Below are 11,775 nucleotides of genomic sequence, written 5' to 3' on the forward strand. Positions count from 1 at the left end.
AAATGTCACAATTGACTTTTGTTAATTATTCTAATGTCATTAATAACTATTATTTTTGTTAATTATTCTAATGTCATTAATAACTATTAAATGCAATACTAATACATAAATTATTTTTAAAAATATGAAATTATTTAATATTTATATTATTAAAAATTCAAAAAATATAAGAGAGAAAACTTATAAAAAAACATACAATAAAAGAGTAACACTTATCAGAATTGTCACTTTTTAGTTTCGGAAATAGTAGATAGTATAAAACTTCTTTTGCATTTAAAATCTTACACTTTTCTCATGGTACTAATCATTTTGCTCTTTTTTTAAATTCAATTGCTCTCAGAATTTTCGTTCAGATATAATAAAAATTAAATGTTCACTCAAGAATGCAGTTCCTCCTGAAAGTTAAAAATTAAAACTAACTTATAGGCTCAAACTGTTCAATTATGATTGGCAGCTCATATGTTTAGCATGAATGTTTTATGTTTATCTATATCATTGCGATTAAATATTATACTATACCATCTGTTTTTTTTTTAAATCAAATGTTTGATATTAGTATTACATATAAAAAGTAATAAAAGTAATGATTCATTCACACTTTATTTTCTATTCCATCTTATTTTCATATAATTTTCTATTTATTTCTTTATTAATTTTTTCTATTTATTTCTTTATCAAATTTTCGTTACATCACAAATTATATCACTTATTTTCCTGTCCTCTTTTCTTACTGAACTTAAAATAAAAGTGAAATTGGAAGAGGTGAAGATAACATTATTCATTACATAAATGTGGTAACTGCGTCAAAAAGCCACTGTATTGTAATGAATCCAAATCATCCACCGACATACACAAACTTATGCAATCCATTTATATAAATTCATAACGTTCTCTCCTCAATTCTAACACCAACCCATCCTATCCTTATTCTCTCTTCATCTTAAAAATCACTTTCCAGTTTCCACAACACCACCGCCACTTGGCAAGATGATGTATAATATATAGTCCTAGCAAGCACCGAATTAAACATTCCCCTTCAAGCATATATCTTGTGTTGTCTTAGCCTAAGACACATGGGTAACGCGGACTGTGCTTCAACCATGAACGTTGAGGGCGTGGCGCACCGGGTGGCGGTGCCTCCGCCTGTACCGTTCTTCAAGTCTCTGAAGAACTCTATGAAGGAAACCTTCTTCCCAGATGACCCCTTGAAGAAGTTCAAGAACCAACCAGCTTCTAAGAGGGTGGTGCTTGGTCTTCAGCACTTCTTTCCCATCTTGGAGTGGGCACCGAGATACAACGTCCAGTTCTTGAAATCAGACCTCATAGCTGGGATCACCATTGCTAGTTTGGCTATACCTCAGGGAATCAGCTATGCCAAACTTGCCAACCTCCCTCCGATTCTCGGCCTCTGTAAGTAATTAATTAATAGCATGTTTAAATCAGTTTTTCTTTTTCAAAATTAATTATGACATTCTCTGAAGTTATTCATAAAAATTAATTTCTTCTCTGATTTGATTTTAATTTCAGAATCAATTTTTTAAATTATTTTTAAGTATATGCTTGCCTAGCTACTTACTACTCATCCTTATCAACTTATTAATTAGCTAACTATTTAGTACTCAGGTAGTAAATGTTCATAGTAATAACATGTAGTAAATGTTCATATTAATAACATGTTCATAGTAATAACAAGTAGTAAATTGTTCATAGTAAAAATATGGTTAATTGGTGAATTTGAGTAATGATATATACACACCTCATTGTTTAAACACTCAATTTCCACCTCTTTTTATTTCTATCTCTCTCATCTTATCATCTATCACATCTCATACTTTCTCTCTCTTACTTTTTCTTTTCTTTCTATCTCTCTCACCATTCCACCTCTCCACCTTAAAATAGAGGTGTGGATGAAACATTACTCATTTGGACGAGGAGCATGCATGAAGATTTGCTCTTTAATTTTTATTTTTAATTAATTTCGTATTTTTATATTACTAATATAAAGTGGAAATCGGGTGAATGAATTAATGCAGATTCAAGCTTTATACCGCCATTGGTTTACGCCATGATGGGTAGCTCGAGGGATTTGGCGGTGGGAACAGTGGCGGTTGGATCACTTCTGATGGCTTCTATGCTGGGTCGTGAGGTTAATCCTAATGACAACCCAAAGCTTTTTCTGCACCTTGCTTTTACAGCTACATTCTTTGCTGGAGTTTTGCAAGCATCATTGGGTCTCTTCAGGTTTATACATAATTTCATTACACTTCTAGCTATATTAATATATAATTTATACATTTTTTCAAGCTTAATTTATATGTAGATAAATTGTATTATTTGAAAAGAAAATAAACAGACAATGTTTTGTGCATTTTGCTATGTATGGGCTGGAGTTGGTTTGTCTTTAGCCATAATTTGTCTAGCTAGTCCAAACTATTTTGTATTTAGCAATTATGAGATTCACTGGTTCACCCTCTCCTCTGCTTACACATGTATAAAATTCAATTAAATTCTGGAATCATCTAGTGCAGTGCGATTGATTGGCCTATTGCTCTCAGTTAATTCATACATGGATCATGTAGAGCACTATATAGTTTACATATCTCCAAAATTAATTTTAATTAAATGGCGTGAATTATTGACTTCAACATATGTCTAAAATTTTCTTAGTATCATTAGTCACACTTTTAAATAAAATATGATGATTTCTTGTTCTGTTTGATGATTAAGCATGTGGAACCCTGTGGCATGTGGAGTGCAGGTTAGGGTTCATTGTGGATTTTCTGTCACATGCGGCCATTGTAGGGTTCATGGGAGGTGCAGCCACCGTGGTTTGCTTGCAGCAGCTGAAATCAATTCTAGGCCTTGAACATTTCACCCATGAGGCCGATCTTGTGTCAGTGATGCGCTCTGTTTTTAGCCAAACACATCAGGTATGAATTTGTTCTGACATCAAGCCTAAGTGTGAGTAAATTCTACTTCTAGTGTAATACACTTTATAAGTTAGATGAAACATGCACATTACACAACGTTGAAAAATATAATAAATAAATCCAAACAAATTAACGTACACAACTCGATCTAACTAACAGCGAGCTGCTACTTGTGTTTGTGTCTTGTCCTCTTCTAATTACACTGACCTACTGTACTGTATGTTGTTCTTGCACTACAGTACAAGACATTACATTAATGGGGCACCTGCAGACACCACGCACTATCATCGCCAATAGTTTTATACTACATTACATAGCTCTAGCTAAAGTTTATAAATTCTTAGAAATAAATTAAATTAAATAAATACCAATTTATGAAGAAAAAAAACTTAACTTTGTGCTTATTAACGTTTTCCAATTTCCACACTAATTTAATTAGTTTGTTTATGATAATATGCAGTGGAGGTGGGAAAGCGCTGTGTTGGGTTGTTGCTTTATTTTCTTCCTCCTCGTCACAAGATACTTTGTAAGTGATCAATTATACCTAACCCATATATAATACTTTAATTGATTATTCTACATATATATATGGCACATTAGTTCCACGTTTCATATTTATTTATGCTAAAAATGATTTGTTTAATTAAAAGTTGTAAGTAATTACTAATTAGTGTGAAGAAATATTATTCTAACTTGAAAAGAGGTTTGTGTTGTGACTTGTGATGGATATATGGCAGAGCAAACAACGACCCAAGTTCTTTTGGGTGTCAGCAATGGCCCCGTTAACGTCAGTTGTATTGGGAAGTGTCCTTGTTTATGTCACTCATGCCGAGAAGCACGGCGTACAAGTGGTCAGTATCTATCTACCTATCACAGCCAAACATGACTAAAAAGGAGTGCTGCTTTGAGTGCTTTCTATTCTACCTCGCTGCATTATTGTTATTCAATATAGTTGCATTATTATCATAGCCTTTAAAATGTACATGGAAATAATATAATAAATGTTAGTTTAGTCACTAATACAGTAATACTATCCACAAAATAATGACTCGTCATTTATATTTTATGTTTTTTACTTGATTTCTCACATTGTGGGATTCACTCATTTACCAAATTCAAAGTTTTGTTCACCTATGACCTAACTCACATGTGCTTCTTATATATATATATACAAAGTTTAGGCTGAGTTGTAAAAATAGGTGAACCTCTAAGTCAAATAAAAAAAATATCAAGTATGAAGGTGAGTCATATTTTTTGAGCCATGTAAGCAAAATTTAATAATAATGATTAAAACAAATAATATAATAATGTATATTCTTTAGGATTGAAAATTAAAAATCCTTTCTAAGGACTAAAACTAATATTTGTAACTAAAAACATATTTGAGCCATTATCATGTAAGAAATAAGAAGAATAGGACAGACACCAAGGAAGGCTCACATGTATTTTAGGCCCTTTTGGGTTATCTTCCACATCCTCCCTAACAAAGACACCACCATTCTTTGGGACCCATGAGTGGAGTTCCCATGGCACTATCACTTTAATCAATGGCTTTTTTAATTAATTAATTAATATTTCAGAATCTTTTGTGATGTCAATTGATGCTATTAGTACTAGTAGTATTATTTACTCCTTTTTAAAATGTTTTTGTTTCAGATAGGAGATTTGAAGAAAGGGCTCAATCCACCTTCAGCCACGGATTTGGTGTTTGTGTCGCCTTACATGGGCACGGCAATCAAAACTGGATTTGTCACCGGCATTATAGCGCTGGCGGTAAGTAGAGTACCATATAATTGAAAAAAAAATTAATTTATAAGTTTTTTTACAAAGGAAAAATTCAAATTGATGGAAAATCAATAAAAAAAATTAATTGATGGATTAAATTAAAATTAAAATTAATTGATGGATCAAATTTAAATTTTAATAAAATCGGATAAATGAAATCTAAATTTTATAAATTAAATAATTTAATTATTAATATTTCTTTTTTTTTTTGAAAGCAAAAATATATTGACGAGGAAATTGACAGGATATACACCATCCTCCAAAGGGAGTAAAAGTAAGCAAATACAAAAAGAGCCCTAAAAAATAAGAATTACTAATATTTCTTATAATAGGAAAATAATTAGAATAATAATTTAATAATAAAAATAACAAAAAATAGAAAAATTTATATAATAATAAAGTAAATATTTAGGACCTTAACCCTTTTAAATTATATTTAATTCAAAGTTCTACAATAGTCTTTCTTTTGGCTAAAAACTGGACTAGTCATTGAATTCAAGAGGTGTTGGGTCACGGTTGAATAGTTTTTTTTTTGTTACAGGAGGAAAATTAAAAAACAATAACAAACTAAAAGCTAGCGTCTAAATACAGGAACAAACTAACAGTTCAATAGTTTAATTATTATTGAATCAGTAATAATTAAAGAATTTTTTTTAATATTATACTATAGTAAATAGTTCATTAACATTTTTTTTGTACAAAAATAGTTCATTAACATAAAGGTTAAGAAATCAAATAAAAAACTAAATTTAAAAATTGACTCAAAATCTTCATATTTTATATTCTATAAGAAAATAAATGAAAAATAAAAATATTAAAAATAATAATTCATGTAAGTAAGCCTTTTGAACTAGGCTCGTCATTGGCTTGATTCGGTTTGGCTGGTTTTTTTCACCAATTCAAAAATCTACCATTTTTTCCTTCAAATGGACAAGTTATTTTTCATGTAAAAAGTGAAGAATTTTTTTTATATATTATTTTCTACACAAATCTTAAACAATTGAAATAAAGTAAAAATAAGAGATTATAATTAAATTGCAAAAGAAAAATGAAAAAAAAAGTATAATTCGGTGATGTCATGTTTGGTCTTTGGAAAAATAATGGATTGAAATCAGGTGTTCACATTTTTTTAATTGAAAAATGAAATCATTATTCCCTCCTTTCTCTTTTTAGTATTTTTCAAAGGTAGAAATTTAAAAGACATATACTAAAAAGTATAATAATAACCTCGCTTTTCTTAAATTTCTTGTTTAATTTTATTATATATCCTTTATCTTTTTAATATATTACTTAAAGTTTTCTGAAGCAACAAAAAAAAAAATTACTTAAGGACTAGTAATTTGGTGATGATGTGCAGGAAGGAATAGCAGTTGGAAGAAGCTTTGCAATGTTCAAGCATTACCATATAGATGGCAATAAAGAGATGATAGCCTTTGGGACCATGAACATTTTTGGTTCCTTCACCTCTTGCTACCTCACAACAGGTGATGATTATTTAATTTCATTATTCTCTATTATCATCAAATTCATTAACAAATTTAGCTTAATTGCTAACAATTTAGCACAAAACATGAATGTTATTTCAGGACCATTTTCTCGTTCTGCTGTGAACTACAATGCTGGGTGCAAAAGTGCAGCATCAAACATCATAATGTCAATTGCAGTGATGTTGACATTGTTATTCCTCACACCCTTGTTCCATTATACCCCTTTGGTGGTGCTATCAGCCATTATTGTATCTGCAATGCTTGGACTCATAGATTATCAAGCAGCCATTCATTTGTGGAAAATTGACAAATTTGATTTCTTGGTGTGCATCAGTGCATATATTGGAGTAGTCTTTGGCAGTGTTGAAATGGGTTTAGTAATAGCAGTATGTATCACTCTGCAGACTTTAGCATGCATATTTGGAAATATTTCTGCAGTTGATTTTAGCGCCAAAATTATAGTAAAATACTCAATTTTGTCATGGTAAGTGTAAGCTTCGGACAACTTAGTCCCTAGAAGAAGGAAATACATGTACCACCCACGATCTCTCATTGTGTCAAATGTCGGTCAAATTAGTCCTTATGATCAGATAAAGTGTCAGTCTATAAGCATTAATTTGACCAACATTTGATCAAGGATCACGAGAACATTTCCTTCTTCTAGATACTTTCAGGGATGAATTGACCATTCACTCCTGAAATTAATTATGAGAAAAAGCTACTATAAGAATCATCCTCTAGGTGACAGAGTATATTCTGAGAAAAATAGTCTAATCTAAACATGCTATTAGCCACTTTATTAGTGTCTTGATATAAAAGTTAGTGGAATTAATGTGCTTTCTGTGAACATGCAGGTAGCAATATCTCTGCTTCGAGTACTCTTATTTGTTGCAAGGCCAAGGACATTTGTTCAAGGAAACATTCCAAATTCTGCAGTATATAGAAATGTGGAACAATATCCAAATGCACACCATGTTCCTGGAATCCTAATTCTTGAAATTGATGCACCAATTTACTTTGCCAATGCAAGCTACCTAAGAGAGAGGTAAGCAATTAGCAGTTAGCACATTGGCAGTTTTGCTCTTAATTGCATGGAAAAAGTACTAATTGAAAACTTACGAGAAAACTTTGTTCATAGGATCACAAGGTGGATTGATGAAGAAGAAGAAAGAATTAAAGCTACAGGGAAGACCAATTTGCAGTATGTTATAATGGACATGACTGGTAAGTTACTGATATAAGATATGAAGTAAGTTGTTAACAATTTGATTAATTTCTAGTCTAAATTGCTGTATAATTTTAATTGGCAGCTGTTGGTAACATTGATACAAGTGGAATAAGCATGCTTGATGAGTTCAAGAAAAGTGTTGACAGAAGAGGGCTACAAGTAATTTTTTCTCTCCCATTTGAATTATATGGTAACATGTTTACTTAGAACACTAAAATTGATTTTTTTTGTACTCTTCCCTTTCCTATGTGTTTAGCTTGTTCTGGTCAACCCTGGGGGTGAGGTGATGAAGAAGCTAAACAAATCAAAGTTCCTTGATGAAATAGGCCATACATGGATATACCTGACAGTTGAAGAAGCTGTTGAAGCATGCAATTTGATGCTTGATGCTCACAAATCAAAACCCATGAAAGATGAAAAATCTGAAGGTTGGAACAGTGTGTGAGCTATACAATGAAGCATATTGTTGATTATTGAAGTTTCATCCAAGCTAAGCAACCATTAAAGCATGTAGCGGGGGAATTTGTGAATCATGCTACAGAAGATTTAGAGGGATAGGAAAGTGAATGGTGCGAGGCGGCTATTTTAATTTCTCAAAGCTTGTATCTTGAGTTGGAAGAAAGCTTCCAACATAGGCTGTTGAATCTTCTATGTATCTTGCTTGATGATCTATATATTCAAATGGAAAATTAGCTTCAATAGAATAGACATGTGTTCCTTCAATAATCTTTGGGAATGTCCAAGAACTGATCAAATTTTTCAAGGTCTTGAACTTAGTAGGTGAAATGTGAATTTGATCATCTGGTGGGGAGAAGTTGCTTTTCCCTTTTATCAAGGAATAAAAAATCAATAGGGAATGATATAACTATCCACAATGATAGTGCTTAACACTATTGATTATAGGTGCAAAATACCACATAATATTTGAACAATTCATAAGATACTCATGTGATTTTACTCCAATTGTGATTTTTCATTTTTCTTCATAACCAACCCATATATTTATATATTTTGCATTTTCACTTAATTTAGGGGAGACAATTTATTATTAATGCAAGAGTAAGAAATAATATTGTTTTAATCATAAGGTATGGTTGCTTGGAGAAACACTAAATTTTTATAAGCTCTTTGGAGTATCACCTAGACTTACTCCAATGGTAAGAAAAACAATATGATTGCTTAGTGATAAAAAACACATAAACTAGTAGCATTATAGCGCACTAAGGTCATTTGGATACATTTTTTTAAGGAAAATGACATTAATCAAGAAGAAGAAAGATGCCCCAAAACTAATACACCATTGAGGACAAAAGGATCAAGCCCCGACAGAGTTTTCTTAATCCAAACAAAATTAAAAGAAAAAGACTTTACTACCCTTCTTTCAATTTCTTTAGGAGAACTAATGTGTAATTTGTCCTTCAATATTTTTTATAAAAAAAAGTTAAATCCCTCAAATTTTATTGGTATAATATAGTTCAATCATTTTAAGTATTTTTTTCTTTCTCTTCTGGACTATAGCAATTAGCAACTAAGGAACTTTCAAAGCACTAATGGGCAGTGCAGCCCAACAATGCAAAATTGCAAATTATGGGCAAATTTAAAATCCTCAAACTAGACAACAAACAAAAAGGGAACAAGACAAAGATACAAGAGTTCAGACACAGTAACATTCAATTCAACTCAAGTTCACTTCACTGTGAACACCCAACAAGTCCTGCAAGCTTCAATGGCACCCATCCAGAAGAAATCGAAGAAGGCCAAAAGGAAGAACAAGAAGTTGAAGAAATGCAAAGAGGTGAACCCTGTTTCTGTTGAGCCCAGAACCAGTGAGACCGATTGGTGGGAATCTTTCTGGCACAAGAATTCCACTGCCCCAGGTACATTTTCCTTTCTCATCACTCCATTTGACTTCAAAGTTTCAATCTTTTTGTGATTTCACCATGATATTGTTCGGGGGTTGGTAGAGAAAAAAAGAGGGATTTAACCACTGTGATGGAGAACACTACAGTGGGGTTCAACATAGTGATTTTCTTCCCACAGGTTATTCCTTTAAGGGCAGTGATGTTATCAACCTGCTTGGGCGCTTATAATGTTTTTAAGGGAAAAAAATGAATGACTATGAAACCAATAACTCAATTTAGCATGCAAAATTTCTCTCATTGATAAATATTTTAGTGAAAATAAATAAGTATGTGTGTTGCTTGTTTAATCATTGGTTCTTAGATTATTGAGTCACTTGTGAAGAACCAAAACACAAACATTCATCAAATTGAGTAATTGAAGCACCATAGTTTGTGAAACTTAATAGACAAGAGGAAGAAAATGGAAGGTTGGACTAAGTAACAGATTGAATTGAAACATATAGGTGGGGTAAGATGCTGATACATAATAATGGAAACATGTATGTTGATTGTGATCTCTCTAGATTCTGGGAACTAGTCCAATTATAGGAAAAATGCTCAGCTTTAGGTCCCAAAATCCGTATGAGTGAAGATCCCTTATCGTGCTGGGCCAAGCTCCCTTATAAAGGTTGGCTTTTGTCCCTTGGGTTACTAAGGATTTTGGTGTTTTATTACAGGACTAATAAGCTATTAAAGGTGTCATGGTTATCTAATTAATTTGGGATTTCATTAAGTTTGTTTGATGAGGTTACGGCCGACCTTATTAATTGGGGATTACAATTTGGCATGTAACCTTTTGTATGCCTTGGTCGTGGTCTTCTGCTAAGGGGGGTGAGTGAAGTTCAACCCCTCCTTTAGTCCGGGTTTTGGGGTTCCAAACTAGGGAGGTACTCAGCCCTTCGAATCCTAATCGTTTACCTTAATAGACTTGAAGTCTAACTCCTCCTTTAGTTGGAATTCCAAACTCGGGAGGTACAGATTGAGTTGCTGAAATGTTAATATCACGAGCATTTTTTACATGTTATAAAGGATAGATTATTTTTTAGGGTGTGTTTTCAGGGTATTATTTATGGATATGAATGCTGTAAACCTGCAGGATATTCTGTATCTGGTGATGAGGAAGAAGGGTTTAAGTATTTCTTTAGGGTGTCAAAGACGACTTTTGAATACATATGTTCTCTTGTGAGGCAGGACCTTATATCCAGGCCTCCGTCGGGGCTCATCAACATAGAGGGAAGGCTTCTTAGTGTTGAGAAGCAGGTTGCCATTGCCCTTAGAAGGTTGGCATCTGGTGAATCTCAAGTCTCAGTTGGAGCTTCCTTTGGGGTTGGGCAGTCAACAGTTTCTCAGGTGACTTGGAGATTCATTGAAGCGCTTGAGGAACGTGCCACACATCATCTCAACTGGCCTGATTGCAATAGAATGCAAGAAATCAAGTTTGGTTTTGAAGCATCTTATGGGTTGCCTAATTGCTGTGGAGCCCTTGATGCCACACACATCATGATGACCCTTCCAGCCGTCGAAACCTCTTATGATTGGTGTGATCAAGAGAAGAATTACAGCATGTTGTTTCAGGGAATTGTTGATCATGAAATGAGATTCATTGATATCATGACAGGTTTGCCTGGCGGCATGACATTTTCCAGATTTTTGAAGTGTTCAGGATTCTACAGACTTTCGCAGAACGGGGAGCGTTTAAATGGGAATGTAAGAACTTTAGGAGGAGATGTGATCAGAGAATATGTAGTTGGTGGGTACAGTTATCCTCTTCTTCCATGGCTTATGACACCTTATGAAACAAATGGCATATCAGATTCGCAATCCACTTTTAACTACAAACATGGAGCTGCAAGGCTACTTGCTGTGAGGGCTTTCTCACTGTTAAAGGGAAGTTGGAGAATCCTGAGTAAGGTTATGTGGAGACCTGATAAGAGGAAATTGCCCAGCATTATCTTGACATGTTGTTTGCTTCATAATATAGTCATCGACTGCGGAGACACATTACATCCAGATGTTGCCTTGTCTGCTCATCATGATTCAGGATATCAAGAACAGTATTGCAAGCAAGTTGATCCTTCAGGAAGGACTATGCGAGAAAATTTGGCCAGACATTTACGACATGGCAATTAGATGTTCATGGTACTTTTGTTACCTCTATTCATCTAATTTAGAATTTGACTTCTGGCCTCCAGCTTTATGTTGTTGAACTTGGAAACCGAGATTTCTTTTTCTTGTTGCAAGTTGTGAATAAGTAAAGCTTATTTTATACCCTTGTTTTTTGTGAATGTTAATTGTTAATCACTATATCCAATGTTGCTGAAAGTACTTCTAGAACAACTCTATGAGCCATTATATCGAACCAAAATGAATCCTGATGTCTTTTAGTGTTGTTGCATTTTATGCTGAAGAAACAATTCTTTAGACACAAGCAAAACAAAGTAAAG

General features: G+C 33.1%; 2 protein-coding genes across 2 annotated transcripts; both read left to right on the forward strand.

Annotated features, from left to right (window-relative positions):
* Window positions 1-892: 892 nt before the first annotated feature.
* Window positions 893-8,134, forward strand: LOC130730599 (sulfate transporter 3.1-like). The gene is made up of 12 exons (XM_057582652.1): window positions 893-1,410; window positions 2,034-2,241; window positions 2,759-2,930; window positions 3,391-3,456; window positions 3,668-3,781; window positions 4,587-4,703; window positions 6,073-6,199; window positions 6,302-6,588; window positions 7,057-7,247; window positions 7,341-7,426; window positions 7,513-7,589; window positions 7,687-8,134. The coding sequence occupies exons 1-12, from the start codon at window positions 1,074-1,076 to the stop codon at window positions 7,873-7,875; spliced, it is 1,971 nt and encodes a 656-aa protein (XP_057438635.1). The 5' UTR covers window positions 893-1,073; the 3' UTR covers window positions 7,876-8,134.
* Window positions 8,135-9,052: 918 nt separating this feature from the next.
* LOC130730601 (protein ANTAGONIST OF LIKE HETEROCHROMATIN PROTEIN 1) lies at window positions 9,053-11,601 on the forward strand. The gene is made up of 2 exons (XM_057582655.1): window positions 9,053-9,307; window positions 10,428-11,601. Exons 1-2 carry the CDS (start codon window positions 9,157-9,159, stop codon window positions 11,459-11,461), a joined length of 1,185 nt encoding a protein of 394 aa, XP_057438638.1. The 5' UTR covers window positions 9,053-9,156; the 3' UTR covers window positions 11,462-11,601.
* The last annotated feature ends 174 nt before the right edge of the window (window positions 11,602-11,775 follow it).

The sequence above is a fragment of the Lotus japonicus genome, chromosome 1 (assembly GCF_012489685.1).
Source record: "Lotus japonicus ecotype B-129 chromosome 1, LjGifu_v1.2".
In the NCBI taxonomy this organism is placed as follows: Eukaryota; Viridiplantae; Streptophyta; class Magnoliopsida; order Fabales; family Fabaceae; genus Lotus; species Lotus japonicus.

Coding starts and splice junctions, on each gene's coding strand:
- LOC130730599 (XM_057582652.1), top strand. CDS start 1,074: ATGGGTAACGCGGACTGTGCTTCAACCATGAACGTTGAGGGCGTGGCG. Junction 2,931..3,390: donor TTTTTAGCCAAACACATCAG/GTATGAATTTGT, acceptor GATAATATGCAG/TGGAGGTGGGAAAGCGCTGT. Junction 3,782..4,586: donor AGAAGCACGGCGTACAAGTG/GTCAGTATCTAT, acceptor TTTTTGTTTCAG/ATAGGAGATTTGAAGAAAGG.
- LOC130730601 (XM_057582655.1), top strand. CDS start 9,157: ATGGCACCCATCCAGAAGAAATCGAAGAAGGCCAAAAGGAAGAACAAG. Junction 9,308..10,427: donor CAAGAATTCCACTGCCCCAG/GTACATTTTCCT, acceptor GTAAACCTGCAG/GATATTCTGTATCTGGTGAT.